The sequence below is a fragment of the Gymnoscopelus braueri genome, assembly GCF_963280865.1.
Source record: "Gymnoscopelus braueri genome assembly, chromosome: 5".
Taxonomy (NCBI): domain Eukaryota; kingdom Metazoa; phylum Chordata; class Actinopteri; order Myctophiformes; family Myctophidae; genus Gymnoscopelus; species Gymnoscopelus braueri.
In genome coordinates, this window is record NC_137606.1 from 43,748,816 (window position 1) to 43,765,974 (window position 17,159).

The 17,159-nt window shown below is 43.3% G+C and overlaps 1 protein-coding gene across 1 annotated transcript in view; it reads left to right on the forward strand.

Annotated features, from left to right (window-relative positions):
* The window catches only part of LOC308085914 (leucine-rich repeat and fibronectin type III domain-containing protein 1-like protein), a gene marked incomplete at both ends in the record, with an annotated part of 66,098 nt that extends 51,966 nt beyond the window's left edge, over positions 1-14,132 (forward strand). The window contains 5 exons of the mRNA XM_080429230.1: positions 1-22; positions 1,830-1,868; positions 2,637-2,692; positions 3,749-3,823; positions 13,992-14,132. The exon at positions 1-22 is cut by the window's left edge and continues 68 nt beyond it. Of these exons, the coding sequence (XP_080285356.1) occupies positions 1-22; positions 1,830-1,868; positions 2,637-2,692; positions 3,749-3,823; positions 13,992-14,132 (333 nt within the window). The remainder of the gene's footprint in view (positions 23-1,829; positions 1,869-2,636; positions 2,693-3,748; positions 3,824-13,991) is intronic.
* Between the last annotated feature and the right edge of the window lie 3,027 nt (positions 14,133-17,159).

The window sequence follows — 17,159 nt, forward strand, 5'->3', positions numbered from 1 at the left end:
GAGAGGTGGTACATGAACCACGGTTAGGTGAGGACGAGCCCCAAGAGGCTGTGGCAGTGGCTGACAGTGATTTTAGAACGGATAAGGGGTGTATGTTAGGCACAATGCAGAGCACACTGGTTACTAAAGATGAGAACATATAGTCTGCAGACTGCCACCTCACGCAAACTGCTAGCTGGTTCGATATTTATGGGAGGAGCTTACTGGAGGAAAAGGTGGACGGTCATGCCTATATTTCATAAGAGTATACAATATAATAAATACAATAGGGGTTGCTTCTGTCATGGCCACGGAATATATGAATGGCAGTACTGGGAGGCAATCCGTCCCAGGTTTCTCACACACCAAGCTGCTGGTCAGTATCATGTCAGTATCATGTCAGTATCATGTCAGTATCATGTCAGTATCATGGTCAGTGTCATGTCAGTATCATGGTCAGTATCATGTCAGTATCATGGTCAGTATCATGTCAGTATCATGGTCAGTATCATGACAGTATCATGGTCAGTATCATGTCACTATCATGTCACTATCATGTTCAGTATCATGTCAGTATCATGTCAGTATCATGTCAGTATCATGGTCAGTATCATGTCAGTATCATGTCAGTATCATGGTCAGTATCATGTCAGTATCATGTCAGTATCATGGTCAGTATCATGTTCAGTATCATGTCAGTATCATGGTCAGTATCATGTCAGTATCATGTTCAGTATCATGTCAGTATCATGTCAGTATCATGTTCAGTATCATGTCAGTATCATGTCAGTATCATGTCAGTATCATGGTCAGTATCATGTTCAGTATCATGTCAGTATCATGGTCAGTATCATGTCAGTATCATGTCAGTATCATGTCAGTATCATGGTCAGTATCATGTCAGTATCATGTCAGTATCATGGTCAGTATCATGGTCAGTATCATGGTCAGTATCCTGTCAGTATCATGTCAGTATCATGTCAGTATCATGTCAGTATCATGGTCAGTATCATGTCAGTATCATGTAAGTATCATGGTCAGTATCATGGTCAGTATCATGGTCAGTATCCTGTCAGTATCATGTCAGTATCATGTCAGTATCATGTTCAGTATCATGTCAGTATCATGGTCAGTATCATGTCAGTATCATATCAGTATCATGGTCAGTATCATGTCAATATCATGTAACCCCTATATTTTTCGCTATTTGTCGTCTAAAGAAGTATAAAGGGCTTAAGTGGTTAAGAATATGTCACACCTCCCGTTTTCTTTTACAAATTGAACCCTGGGAACGCATCTTTCTTGAGAGACTAGACACAAACTCACAGAGATAGAAGAAGCGAGAGAGAGAGGCAAGGCAAGATTGGCAAGTTCATAGCATATTTTAACAACGAGGCAATTCAAAGTATACGTCAGAGGGAACGAGAGCAACAGACAGACGGAGGTACAAACAGTCGCAGCTGAACAAACAAGCGGAGAGAGAGAGTAGTCACTGAGCCCCGAGAGGGAGAAAAGACACTGCCGTGATAGAGGGATAACGAGAATGGAAGATGGGGAGGGATAGAAAACTGAATCTCAGGGATGGAGGAAGGATTGGAGATGAAGCAAGGGAAGGGCGTAGAGAGCTAAGACGCAAAATTAAATAGCACCATCTATCTATCTATCTATCTATCTATCTATCTATCTATCTATCTATCTATCTATCTATCTATCTATCTATCTATCTATCTATCTATCTATCTATCTATCTATCTATTTATCTATCTATTGATTTAGCTGTGAAAAATGTGCATCTACATCACAATCTACTAAAGCTATATGTGTTGATGTTTTTCTGTTGTCTATTCCAGATTCACGCATCGTTCAGCACCACAACTCCATAGGAAGAGGTGAGACACACACACACACACGCACGCACGCACGCACGCACGCACCCACACATACAGGTGAGAAGGAATTAATCTATATGGTTTTGGAACACAATAGAATCACTTTAACAGAGGAAACAAACATGAGAGAAAGAGAGATTGACAGGAAGTTAGAGGATGAGAGCGAAATCGTGAGCAAAATACAGACAATGGAGAAAGTGTAGGAGAGGTGATGAGAGGGAGTGGGAGCAGGGGCCTGGACTTTGAGGCTATGAGAGAGAGAGAGAGAGAGAGAGAGAGAGAGAGAGAGAGAGAGAGAGAGAGAGAGAGAGAGAGAGAGAGAGAGAGAGAGAGAGATCAGCAAAGACAAAAGAAAGGTTTGGTAAGTGATTAGGAGGGGGAGAATGAGTTGGGTTGAAAGATCAGGGAGCAGGACGAGACAGCCATTATGAAGCCTGGAGTCTGGCTGGGTCTAAGTGCTCCGTAAATATCCCCCTGCCTTGGTAAACAACATTATTCCTCTTTATTGGCCTGTCATCCAATCTCGTGAACCCCCACAGTATGTAAATGTGTGTCACTCGCTGCCTTATGTAAGCTTCATCTGCGAGCCTTACATAACGTAAGCATTCTGCTCTTCTGCTTCCCCGTCACGCAATCTGCATCTCCCTGTCCTCAAGATGCTTCTCTTCTCTTCTCTTCTCTTCTCTTCTCTTCTCTTCTCTTCTCTTCTCTTCTCTTCTCTTCTCTTCTCTTCTCTTCTCTTCTCTTCTCTTCTCCTCCATTACACAGTGCCAGACATCTTCCTTTCAAAAACATACATCCAGAAAGCACATTTTTCAGCACTCGTGCACAGGATTGTAGCAAAGTGCATAACAAACTTATATTTGGCTCTACCCCAGACTGGAGTGGATGGCTCCCCTCCAGACGACCTCCAGACCTCAAACATGTTATCATTTATGCTTTCCTCTTCAGATAGGAGAGTGTTGAGAGAGAAGAAACCAAGAGCAGAGAGAGGAGAGCTTGACATGACAGGAGTCGAGTTCAAACTGAGGTCCACATACAGTAGCTCTAGGAGCACAATCTGTGCTACCTAAAACCAACATAAAAATGGATCTTGAGCTAGACACCTAGAGCCTTATTTTAGTCCAGGAATCCTAAACCCACTATTCCTACCAAATAATTTGGCACATATTGGCATATTTGCGCTTTCCCAAACGTGTGTGGGCAAGATAGCATTTTTAGGGAAAGCGCAACAACACGCCCACAGGCACACCTCCAGGCGCAAATAACGGAGTTGGCATAATGAATAGCGGGTATAGTGGCCCCAAGATACCGTTTAGGGACAGTGGCAGCTCCCTTATGCGTAATTCACGAATTTCACGGGTAGCGGGCAGCGGTTGCGGGTAAAGCAGTGGCAAGAATAGAGCCCCTAATGTAGTGGCCCACAGCTCTCACATAATGCTGTCATTAATAACTATCACTATCTGTCACATATTAAACAACCAAACAGTGAACATTAAACTAGTGATCACCCAGTCCTTGCCCCTCGTGTTAACCAATTTCAACCCGGTGTTCCTAGTTTGGGCTTATCATTATATGCCCATATTATTACAGGTATACTTTGATAGTTCCATTCATCCAAGACGGAACAAAATCGATTGATTGATCATTAACATGCTCTGAAAATGCATGCGGCCCACCCAACTGACCACTTAACACGGCTGCCTTGTTAAGTGGTCAATTGGGTGGGCCGCGAATACTTCTGAGATTGCCATGTGGCCTCTGATCCAGAAAAAGTTGAGGACCACTGCTTTAAACTATTGTCAGCTCGGGACTTGTCAGCTCAGTCCTATGGTATTTTAGATAAATATGAAATCAACCTTCTCTCTCCTCTCCTCCAGGTGAACTGCATTGCCCTGACGGTCTCCTTGAATGATGTCTGCAGGGAGCAGCACATCACTCACACTCTGAACCAGGTGGGATGTCATCTTTTAACCAGCTGGCGGCCAGAGGTGAGTCTGGACCAGAAAATGAAGCAGGGAACCAGCCTCTTTCCCTCGTTATATGCAATCTGACCCAAGCCGTCTTGGAACCCATACAGCATCAGTCCAGTGGAACTGCACCCGTAGAATAAACATTTTTGGGGGTTCCGACATTTGAATCCAGGGTTCGCAGGGCTTGGGAAATCTCTGTCCTGTGGAGCTAAGGGTCTGGAGGGCCCTCCATACCTTGTATGGAAAATCTGAATACTCTGAGGGTTTAGGTCCCTCAGCTGAGGAGCTCTGGATCTTTTAGGGGGACATCGTTGCCTGATGTGGAGCTACGTTCGGACCTCGGGCGGACACCTCCCCGTTCTACTGGGAATATACGCCATGGATTATTCTGGATAATGATTTGGGATTACCCAGTTTTTACAACATGTCCCCAGACTCTCTTGGTTGTGGTTTGGGTTTGGTGATTGTTGGCGGCATCGCTCCCCTCTCTCTCGCCACAAAATACGGTCACATGCCAAAGGATTACTTACACAATAACCACTGATTTATTAACACACAGGAAGAACTCACAGACTTCCAAGGCACATGTACATCTCCTGACTGTGAGAATAGTAGTTTCTCTTGAGGGCCGTGGATTGAAACATACGAGCACAATGTCAGTGTCTTGTCTCAAAGCACCAATAACTACTAACTGTTGCACAAAACAGAGAACTATGTTGGGCACTTTAGTCGTCTGTTTTCATTTCATTTCTCTCGCTATTTTACTCTGTCGCTTCTCTCTCTCTCTCTCTCTCTCTCTCTCTCTCTCTCTCTCTCTCTCTCTCTCTCTCTCTCTCTCTCTCTCTCTCTCTCTCTCTCTCTCTCTCTCTCTCTTTCCCTCTGATCCCCGCTCATTTTCTTGGACAATTGAATAGTATACTCTCCAGTATTACCGATCGAAATCGTCCCAGTTCGGACGTTTTGGGTGATGTTGAAATAACCAGTGTGTTTGCGTCAATGGTGGATTGATTCACTTTATGTTAAAAAAAGAAGAATAAAAAAAAAAAAGTTAATGAAAACTCTGGGTTCCCCGGACGGAGCCTTGAGAAACACCCCTAACCCCCGGGGCACTCAATTCAACACAGATCTCGATGCACACAGTTCCGCCTTCCACGTTTGGCGGTTCAAAATGATGATTTATGCTGTCTCGGGATGCACTCAAAGCTGGTAAGCTGGAATCTAGGAAGTGTGACAACTGTGAAACGTCAGAATTCAATAAGTGTTACGTGGTTTTGAGAAAAAACGGCCAACAGAACTTACGCCGTCATCCCCCGACCCCCTACCCCCTTCTTTGCTGTTTGACAGTGTCTGTGTTTGTATGTGGCATACACCTTACAGTCCTCGGTGGTTTGATACCCATGATTTACTTTGAGTATAACGAAAACAAACGACCACACTAAGAAGGAAAAATAATAATAAGATGACAATGCGCAAGATGGGGGTTTTATGCTTTCATAGGAGCAAGTATGTGGATTTATAATGAAATAAAAAGTATTTTTCTTGAAGAAAATTAGTTTGCTGTGTTATTCAATTGAGTGTGTAACTGTCTAGGATCCACACTGTTTTCCCAATATATCTTTTCCCCATGTTTATCTTGGCATCTTTAAATACCATGCGTCAGTGTCAACAAAACATATTGTGAGTGACGAACAAGGCACTGCGGCACCAGCAGGGATTCCGTTAGCCAGTATTTACCGGCCATTGACCGGTAAAATGTTTAATTGGCCGGTAAATATAAACACCACCGGCCACCGTGGCCGGTTGGGAAAATCTTTTATTAGGCTATTTTATCATTTAAGCCTATTATTAATATTATTATTTGCATAAAGTAGTTGGCTACAACCGTTACAATCATAATCATTTAAAGTTTATATCATGTTCTGACTGTGTGGTTTAATTCCGCTGCTGCGAGCTGCAGTTATAGAATAGCGATGGTGTCGCGCGTTGAAAATATCAGAGCTACAAGCTCACAGCACGTCGCAACGCGCCACGTTGTGAGCTTGTATGTCTGCTATTTTTAATACGCCACAACACCGCTAAGAGCCACAGCTGTGTCTCCTCCTGATCAGCGCTGAGTAGGGTGGCTCGCTCGGGTGTTGATAAACAGAACCGGGATTTTCCGAGGTGAATCTGAACCAAACCGGACCCAATTGTCGATGTTCCGTCCCGAACACGTGTGGGTCGTGGATATTATGCAAGCACAGTTACTGTCTGTCTGCAATGGATAAAGTGGTGAAAGTTGGTGAAACTGAAAGCAACTATAAAGGCAAGTAATCAACCTTGCGCAAGGCCACATATATCATGACATATATAATTAAGGTTAACAAAACAAAACCTACTTTTGCATATCAAGGTTGAATGAGAATCGATGTAAAGCCCAAAATATATATTAATTTGTTTATACTGTGCGACGGTGTTGCGCAGGGAAACCACAGCAGAAACCACCGCAGGGTAATTAGGACTCGCCCCAAAACACCCTCGCCCCCATTTTTCAGGCGGACCAGCGGTTCTTGTATAACCTCACTCCGTCAAATGGAAGAAGCTTGCGACACACATTTTGTTTCACAGCGTACTTGCATCTGAGACTCCGGGCGCAGAATCGACGACAGACGGAGTTTCATTTTTTCAAGCTACTAGGCAGGTGATTGGATGATCCCGCCCCTAGCAGCCGCTGATTGGTTCGTATGCGCAGCGGTTCGGGCAGCTTTACTCTGTGAGCAATCCCAGACCCTCCTTCCTGAAACCAAATGCAATGCAATGCATGAGATTTCCGGAGGGAGGGGGTGTTTACCAGGCTAGTTCTTGTATTCTTGTATTTGTTTTACTGAGGATAAGGGTAGAAATAGGTTTAGGATTAGGTATAGTTTTACTGAGGTTAAGATTAGGAATAAGGTTAGGGTTAGGCATAGTTTACTGATATGTTTAGGAATACCAGGCGAATACCGCCGGATTTTCCCCGGGGCGACTGTGTTTTGGGGCGAGCGTTTTGGTATTCGTCACACAGCAGTTCACTCATGCCCACTTTATTCGTTTCATTTTTGGCAAGCGACATCTCTGCATGATATAGACTATAGTAGATCATATAATTTAGTTATCTATAAAAACAGGAACAGGTTGCATCTGTGATAAAGTGGAAAGAAGCGCAGCTCTAACGTAACGAGGTGTAATGAGCCCAATCAGTTGGGTGCATGTATGCAGTGCAAACACGCATGTGACGTTAATTATTATTGGCCGGTAAATTTATTCTTTGGCCGGTAAAATATAATCCTGCCGGCCATGGTGGCCGGCCCCAAAAATGCCTAGCGGAAACCCTGGGCACCAGGCTTTGTAATCTGCAACCTTTCGAGATGCGGTGCACATTAAAGATGTGAATGTAAATATGAAACAGAGCTGAAGCCATCCAAGTTGTGGTATCATATTATTTTTTCAAGAAAGAAGAATCAAGATGGTTTATCTGTCATTCACTCATACAGGTACAGTATGACTATACCAACAACAGCAATACAATATACACAAGATTATGATAGAGCTAGTATTGGATTGTAATGAAAAAAACTAAACCACAACAATAAGACAACATAAAGTAAGATAAAAAGGTCAAAAGTGTAAAAAGTACAGGCAGGACAGACACCATTTATTTAGGCCCCCTACACATTGCAAGATATTTGACCCGATTTGGCTGTCGGGGACCTTTTTTGTCGCTTGCCGACAAACCCCCCGATCTGACGTAAGATCGCGATAAAAGCCACCCCCGATAAAAGCCATCGCCGAGACGTTCCCGAGCCGATCTAGATTTCTAGCATGTTTGATGTGTGGGTCTGTCGCCGACTGCAAATCATGCAATGTGAAAGGGGCTGCGATCACTCCCCGAGTAAATCCGTGCTACAGCCAATGAGAGCTGTTATTACAGTATGCTTGAATCAGCCAAATGGACCAGGGAAGTCCCAACACTATGCAACTGGTGTTATTAAAACATTTAGAACACGTGCGCTCCTTCTCTGTTGCAGCCAGGTTATTTTATTTTTTTATACAGTAGGTTGCAGGTATGAGGGGATATAATTCCTTTGTCACTTACTGTAGGCCTATAGAGTAGGTCTACATGTACAAATAGGTTCGTCATCATCAAGACTGGAATACTTTTTATAACCGTGGCATGAACGAGCGAGGAAATGCTAAATGCTTCTGACCAGTTTTGCCAGATTTTGCGAGAGAAATAAGCAACCAGGTTTATGAAAACAAGCCCAAAAGAAGCGACTAGGCCACATGAGCACTTTAAACCTATATAGAAATAAATTGGATATTTGAAAATAGTGATGAGCTCGTAGATCGGCTATTTTCAAAGAAAAATCTTGAAAAAAAAATTATATTGTGGAATATTTTCCAAAGCCACACTCAGAGTTAAATTGATGATACTGACCAGATACTGACCAGGATACTGCAATGATACTGCAATGATACTGATATGATACTAACATGATACTGACCCATGATACTGACCATGATACTAACATAATACTGACATGATGATACTGACATGATACTGACCATGATACTGACCATGATACTAACATGATACTGACCATGATACTGACCATGATACTAACATGATACTGACCATGATACTGACATGATGCTGACCATTATACTGACCATGATACTGACATGATACTGACATGATACTGACCATGATGCTGACATGATACTAACATGATACTGACCATGATACTGACCATGATGCTGACATGATACTAACATGATACTGACCATGATACTGACCATGATACTGACATGATACTGACCATGATACTGACCATGATGCTGACATGATACTGACATGATACTAACATGATACTGACATGATACTGACCATGATACTGACATGATACTGACCATGATACTGACATGATACTGACCATGATACTGACATGATACTGACCATGATACTGACCATGATACTGACATGATACTGACCATGACTAACCATGACACCTTTGTAGTCTATTAATACAGCGATATGTTCCTGGAAGAGTGTACAAACGGAACCAAATCGACCCTTGTATTTCCATTTGGTTCAGTGTAGGTTGGGGTCCCATGGCATAAATGGTATCAAATGGCAGTCAGTGGCCTAATGCGTAACAGTTGAAACCTTGAAATTAAAAGAGTTGAGAGTCACTGAACTGCTGCATATGAGCAGGCATGTAAAGGGGGCTTGAGCCCCTGCCCCTACCCATCTGTAAAAAGGTGGGCTTTATAGTAGTTTAACACTGTGATAAGTGTCCACTAGGGGGTGCCATATACTCTACCATGTCGACCCTTGGGTTCATATACTGACCCATAGTTAGCCATGGTGTCCCATATGCCCCCACTCAAAAGACTTTATTATTATTTCTATTTTGTGGTAAAATAACCTTTGCCTTGCTCTCTCACACTAATAAGCGCTAGTTTGCATTGTCAGATGTATACACAGTGACAATTTGCTGTGTCTGTGCCTTGATAAAACAGTGGATTCATATTAAATGAAGCAGATGATAATTTACCAAGTTATGCTTCCATGTAGAACTTGACGTGACGATTGTCAAATTTATAAATACGCTATATACGCTATATATAAATACGCTAAATACGCTATATACGCAGCAAATTGCTGTGTCATGCTTTGGATAAGCACTTGATTCACACCTTTGTGTTCAGACAGGATGGCTCATTTCACCAAACGCCCTGCACAGAAATTCTGTTGCACTGCTGGATAATATTATGCTGTGTGTGTGTGTGTGTGTGTGTGTGTGTGTGTGTGTGTGTGTGTGTGTGTGTGGTGTGTGTGTGTGTGTGTGTGTGTGTGTGTGTGTGTGTGTGTGTGTGTGTGTGCGTGCGTGCGTGCGTGCGTGCGTGCGTGCGTGCGTGCGTGCGTGCGTGCGTGCGTGCGTGCGTGCGTGCGCGCATGTGCATGTGTGCGTGCATGTGTGCGTGCGTGTGTAAATGAGCTTGTGGGCAGGTATGCGTTTGTGTGCGCGTGCATGTGAGAGCATGTGTGTGTGTGTGTGGGCCTGTGCGTGCATCTGTGCATGTGTCCTTGTGTGCCTTTGTATTTCTGTGTGTTTGTGTGTGTGTAGGTGCTGTTAACTTCAATATGTCAACTCTTCAGGGTTGGAAGGAGAAAAACTGTCACTTTTTCTCCCCAGAGACCTATGTTCTGTTTTCTGACAGTTTTGAAGTGTTTTGTCACCGGAATGGATCAGTCCCAGTATAATGAATTGCCTCTGCACTGTATCTCCCAGCATGCTGCCAGTCACTATACCTGACATCTGCAAAACACAAACTTTCCAGGGATTGAGGGGGGGGGGGGGAAGTCATCCAAAATGCTTGCACAGTGACAGACAGTCCTACATCAACCCATGTGAGATTGATATTCATGATTTTGGTTGGTTAATGTGTCCCGACTGGCGTGTTGTCAACGCACACTGCCAACTTGCATTGCCACAAATCACGGTCACACCCATAATGGCAACAAAGTGAGCCCCCTGGGGGATATCTCTGCCTTTACATTTTGACATTGTAGGCACTCTGTTCCAGTCCTGGTTGCCAGAGAAAATGTCACTATATTTTTATGGAAAAATGGCAAAACGTTGAAACTTGTTTTTATCCGAAAGACCCTGCATGTCAACGTTTGTAGATGCAAACCATGTCGAATCAAACTTGGATTTTTTAAATTCTAAGCACTTTATTGAGAATGTATTGTTTTTACTATTCTGTCTATCGTTATTCGTCATTGTCGGGCAGAAACCTCTTATCTTCATATTTCAATTTTTTATATTTTTTCATAAATGAGTGTCCCTACTTCATCACACAAGAGTGTGACACAAAGGTAGTGAAAATAGCAGATCTAAAAGCTCAGTTGTGAGCTAGTAGATCGGCTATTTTCACTATTTTAATTTAGTCAGATAATAGATAGATTGAACAAATAGATTGAGACCAATAATAGCACCAGTGGTGTAAAGTAAGTAAGTACATGTACTCAAGTATTGTACTTAAGTACAATTTTGAGTTATTTTTACTTTACTGGAGTATTTCCAGTTTTCTGTACTTTTAATTCTACTCCACTATTTGATAACTTTAGTTACTAGTTACTTTGTAGATTTTGATTATTAATACAAAACATACATTACCCACTTCAGCCCTATATACATTTTGGCCATTTGAAAATAGCAGATCTACAAGCTCACAATGCGCCGCGATGCAACGCATTGTGAGCTTGTAGATCTGCTATTTTCTAAAGATTGTATACATTTGAAAACTTGTGAAATTGGACATTCTGCATAATGAGTACTTTTTACTTTTGGTACTTTAAGTACATTTTGATGCCAATACTTTTGTACTTTTACTCAAGTACATTTTACTTTACTTAACAGAGTATTTCTACATTGCAGTATTGATTATTTTACTTAAGTAAGAAATGTGAGTACTTTTTCAACCACTGGGCAGCACTGACAGCAAGAGGAAGTGCAATAATCAGGTGAGCTTATAGACCGCCAATTTGGTCAGCTGCTTGACACGTCACACATACAGAGTACATCGCCCACATGGTGCTGCACATAAGCATAAACCTGTCGAGTGTATCTGCCTGAACTAGCTCGCAGGCTACGCATCATTTATAAAAAAAAACGTAACAATAATTTAAAAAAAGGAACGCTTTTGGACATACAAGGTATCCACCTGACAGCAGCGATATCCAGATGCATTTTGAACAGCGCTGAGTCGGGGGCAACGTAGCAGTGGTTTGCAGATACAATTGTGACATTTTACTGGACGATTAATTGTCGCTCAAATAATTGCGATTAACGATTTAATTTTGATTCTGTCGTTGAACATTGGAACAATGGAATAATAATTTCTGTTTGGCTTTTAGGCTTCGTAAACAAAAGTTGCACAGGGCAGATATGACATTTAATAACTATACTTGAAAAAAATTACATTAATAGTGGAAATTGCGATTATCTCAAATCATTGGGATTAGGCGATTATGTAATAATTGTTGACAGGCCTACGTACAACGGTAACATTTCTTCTCTGGCGGCTCGGTTGGCTCTTATCCAGAGCGACTTGATTCAAGCAATTGATACTAGGTAATTAATAACGCCAGTGCTCAGATAATGATCCTCTCAGCCTAGATGCCTAAATGATTAAAGCTCCAATATGAGATTTGTCTCCAATAATAAATATCTAGAGTCATATCATTGCTTAATGTTGTTATAGGATGTCAAACCATGGCTGGGAGAGGTTTCTTGCTCTGCTGCTGTATAGTCGGACTCTGAGGAAATAATGTATAATTAATATATAATTTATAATCTATATATAGTCAAATTTGCCCTCTCTTTGCAGGCTGAAAGGGTGAACAACAACAACAGCAGTGTGTGCATTCCAACAGGAAATAGTCATAAAAACTTCTTCCTGTCAGAGGAGGAAGTCAAGGTGTCTGTGGGATGACACGACAAGATGAGAAGCCAGACGCGTGCGTGCGTGCGTGCGTGCGTGCGTGCGTGCGTGCGTGCGTGCGTGCGTGCGTGCGTGCGTGCGTGCGTGCGTGCGTGCGTGCGTGCGTGCGTGCGTGCGTGCGTGCGTGCGTGCGTGCGTGCGTGCGTGCGTGCGTGCGTGCGTGCGTGCGTGCGTGCGTGCGAGAGAGAGAGAGAGAGAGAGAGAGAGAGTAAGAGAGAGTAGTATGTGTATAAGAGAGGGTCAGATTGACTAAGACTTTTGCCCCTCAATTCCTCGAAACATGCATGCTGTCTATCAACATTATGTGCACTGTCTGCACCATAGGCGATGTTTCTATTCCAGAACTTCCATCACAGCAGTTCTGTGCACTGTGGAAACTGGAAACACAATTTCCTTGTCATTTCAGGCGCACCTTTTGCATAATCACAAAGTCCCCTTCCTGCAGATGCATTCAAGGGAAGATTGCACAAACAGCAGGAGGACAAGTGTGGTTGGTTGAGTATGCATTCTGCTGGATTTACTAATGCTGTTGCTGTAATTTGCAAGGTTTCCATTTCACATGCCTCTAAGACGCAGGTGCAAAATAACACCGGCATATTAAATGCACTATATTACCCTCAAAGTCCATTTCCTCTCAGCTGGAGTCGCATTGCGTTCCTGTGTTAGGTGTTCGTGTTAGTAATCAATATTTTAATTTCAACATCACTGAATTTAGTTTTTCATTTTCAATCCTGAGCTTGTTGGGGGCCTCCATGTTGCACAGCTTCCGCCATTTCAAGCGCTGCTGCACATGCAAAACTGAGTCTACACACAGTTCATTTAATGTAATCGTTTTTTTGTACACTCTCGAGCTACGAATGGATGAATGAACACTGAGGATTTTACAGTGTAAAAGACAATCTCATTCGCAGATCACGTAATTGGTTGCTGCCTTGGTAAGTGAGGCCTTCGTTTCTCACAGATCGCATGTGCAAATTGCTTCAGATTGCTTTCGTGCACATAAACCTGCCGTGTAGTGTTTGTGTCTGTGTACGCACGTGTGTATGAGTGTGCACATGCATGAAGTTAATTACAACATCACACAATTCTGCAAGATCAACTTGTTTTCGGCAAACGATTACCGTCCTACCACAGATTGTAACTGAGGCTTTTAGTGTGTGAGTGAGAGACATGAGGGAGCTATTTATGAAGGCTGTCAGTCATACTTCCACACGCGGTGGACTGTGTAATTTTCAAAATTGTACAGTACTTGAGTACTTTAGCACTTAGTTACTTTACACCACTGATAATCAATAAAGAAAACTAAGAACTCCAGACTCTCTCAAGAGGACTCTTGCCTCACCCGGTAGAATCAATAAAGTAAACTCATACTTCCTGACACTCAGAGGACTGAGCCACCTGGTAGTATAAGAACACAGCAGCATTTGTGTTGCCGTGTTTGTGCTGCTCAGAACGGGAGGGTGGTAACAATGACACGCCAATCCCAGTGGTAACAGATGACTGACAGAGAAAAACATGCCGGTTGTATCCATATTTAGCACTGTGCATGTGTGCGTGTGCGTGCGAGTGCGTGTGCGTGTGCGTGTGTTTGTGTTTGTGTTTGTGTTTGGCTGTACCAAAGACTAACAAGGAGGATGCGCTGATGCACGGTGCAACCTTCAGCCATGCCTTTGTGGAAGACGACACTAGACACAGAGCAGGAAGTGGAAGTAAGACAGGAAAAGAAAACCAAGCACAACTACTGAATGGTATAGGTCCTTGAGACCGTTAAGTTCTTGACACATGAGGTCCTTGGAATAATAAGCCCTTGCAAGAGGTGACCAATGGGTGACTTTATTGTTCATTATTTTGTACACCGTCTATGGCTGATGTGTTGTGGATTGGCTTTTGCTGCCATCCATTGGCGTTGTTGTGCACTGCACCATAGGCAATGTTTCTATTTCAGAACTTCCATCGCAGCAGTTCTGTACTGTATACTGTATACTGTATACAGCATATCGATACAGTCGTATCTTCAAATCTAAAAACCTTCCCTGATAGGAAGGGACTGCACACTCCTTTGTAAAACAAAACAATGGATGAACTTAATATATCATAGCTTTATTGCACAACCCGTTTTGCAATGTGCTTCATCAGGTGCTTTCATTACCATCTGCATCGACGTGGACGTTGCGATAATGTGCCATAGAGATTTTGAGCACGCAGCTCTAATGTGCATACACATAATTTATGGACAGTCAATACAAAATCATATACAACACCTTCGTACAAGTCTCTCTCTCTCTCTCTCTCTCTCTCTATCTCACACACACACACACACACACACACACACACACACACACACACACACACACACACACACACACACACACACACACACACACACACACACACACACACACACACACACACACACACACACACACACACACACACACACACACACACACACAGCTTACAGAGAGCCCATTGTCCCTGTGCTGTAGTGTAATTGTAGGAGCCTGGAGCTCTCTGTGAGATGATTAGAAGCTCTGTTTCAACTAATTGGTCATTAATTACTGTGTGTTTTGACAACCAAGGAGCTAGTAGGGGTGTCAGGGGATTGCGTGTGCGTTGTGTGTGTGTGTGTGTGTGTGTGTGTGTGTGTGTGTGTGTGTGTGTGTGTGTGTGTGTGTGTGTGTGAGAGAGAGAAAGGGAGAGAGGTCATTTGCAGGGATGTGTGTCTGCGTTTGTATGTACGTGAGCATGGCCAGAAGTTGGAATAGCGTTAAAGTATAAAATCCTTTCCGTTCATCTGAGGCCAAGTTGTTACAAGATGAAGGGCCCTATCTTGCGCGCCGCCTTTCCCCTTCTCCCTAAACCCTTTTGTCATTTTTTTAAACATTTTGAAATAGTTCAAATAGCCGATCTACAAGCTCACAATGTGTCGATGTAGAGGGGCCCATACTCTATTAACCACATAAACCCTGGTGGCCTTATTCTGGGGTCAATATTCTAGTATTAAAATTGTATCAATCTACAAGCTCACAAAGCATTGGCTCTTTTCAGCAAAGAGATTTGGTGTAGCGGGAAAAACTAGCAGACCCAGAGAGCCCTGGGGGTCCGGTTCAACTAAATATAGGGCTTAAGTGATTAATTTGGAGGCTGTTTATTAAGATTAGGATGGACAGGAGCCTTATACCAGTAGGAAATATCACACCCTTTTCCCCCAATTATCCTATCACTCACAGTACGCCATGACAAGTACATAACCAATCAATTACCTTCTTCACCTCTCTCACTCCAAGGCCCTACCAACCCCCTTCCCCTCGCAAATCCTAAAATAATCACCTACAGCAGGGGTTCCCAAAACATTTTCAGCTCAACACACAAAAGAGAACTTTGGTGACTCCCCAGGACACAAACTTAAATAGTGAAAATCTAACAAGCTAACGAACTTGCGTTGCAACATCTGGATGATAATGACATAAGATCAAGACCAATACAGTTTAGTGTGTTGTGCGTGCGTGTGCGTGCAGAGTGAGAGAAAGAAGGAGAGAGCGAGAGAGGGAAGAAACAAGGTGAAGGAGAGAGAAAGGCAGAAAGATTTACAGTAGAGTGACAGGAAACGGGGAGAGAGAGATGGGGAGACACTCAGCAAAGGTCGTCGGCAACAGGCTAAGCCTAGGTGCCCGGACTGCTACACCAGCCTTCCGGGCCATATCAGATCTCTTTGATGGTAAACTAAGACAACATAGACCTGAGAGTCAAAACAAACAACCATTCCTCAAGTGAGCAGAGAATTTCAGAAAGAGGAGGAGTAAAAACCAGGGGAGGAAAACAGACAGAGAGAGAGGAAAACATGTGAATATTCATCAGTGATGAAGAGGTTAATTGAGGATTCTGTGTGAGGAAGGGGGAGACACACACACACACACGCACATGCACACACACACACACACACAAAATGTTCAAATGTACAAATTGGTAATGCAGTGCTTGGGTTGCGCTGGGGTATGGTACCTGTCCACCCACCGCGGACCACTGCGGAGTCTAGGGGTAACCCGCTGTGGTGCTTCGGGTTTGCCCGTGTTCAGGGACAGGGAGGGCGATCTTTTCCGCTGCGGGGGGGGGGGGGGGGGGGTTGGGGTCAACAGTGAGGCTCCATCCATCCAAACTCTTTTGTGTATTAGGTATTAGAGAGGCAAACCCTAGTGAACATCAGTCTCTCATCAGACAACTCTCCATGTCTCTGTCTTTGGGGTGGGGGTGGAGAGGAGGAGGAGGAGTAGGAGGAGGAGAGGAGGAGGAGGTGGAGGAGGAGGTGTGATTGTGCACTGGCAGCGTGAGAACTGGAAAAGTGCGCTCCTCAGAGTGCGGATCTCCGCCAGGCCCGGTTCGCTATACCCACTGTTCCCAATCCATGGACTGTTCAATACATGGATTTAGTGAGCAATGTTACACTGTATATGCACGCACTGTAGATACCTCATTGGCTGCTGCTGTTCATCGGAGTGATGGTTATCACGGCCGAAATATTGATCCAGTCAAGCCGTGTCTCCTATAATACTGTATTGTCTATGGAAGCAGGAGGCCTCTCTACAATAATAATGACTCGCTGAATTCTCAACCAATTTTCACGCGGTGTGGTTTGTTTGTTACAGACATGTACACTTATGATACACTTTGTTAAATAAAAAATATGGGTTTTCATACCAAAACACACTATCTTACCTAGATAACAACAGCAATAATTATAAAACAGAAGGGAAAAAAAAGGTTTTAGTCTCAGGCTACTTATGCATATCTC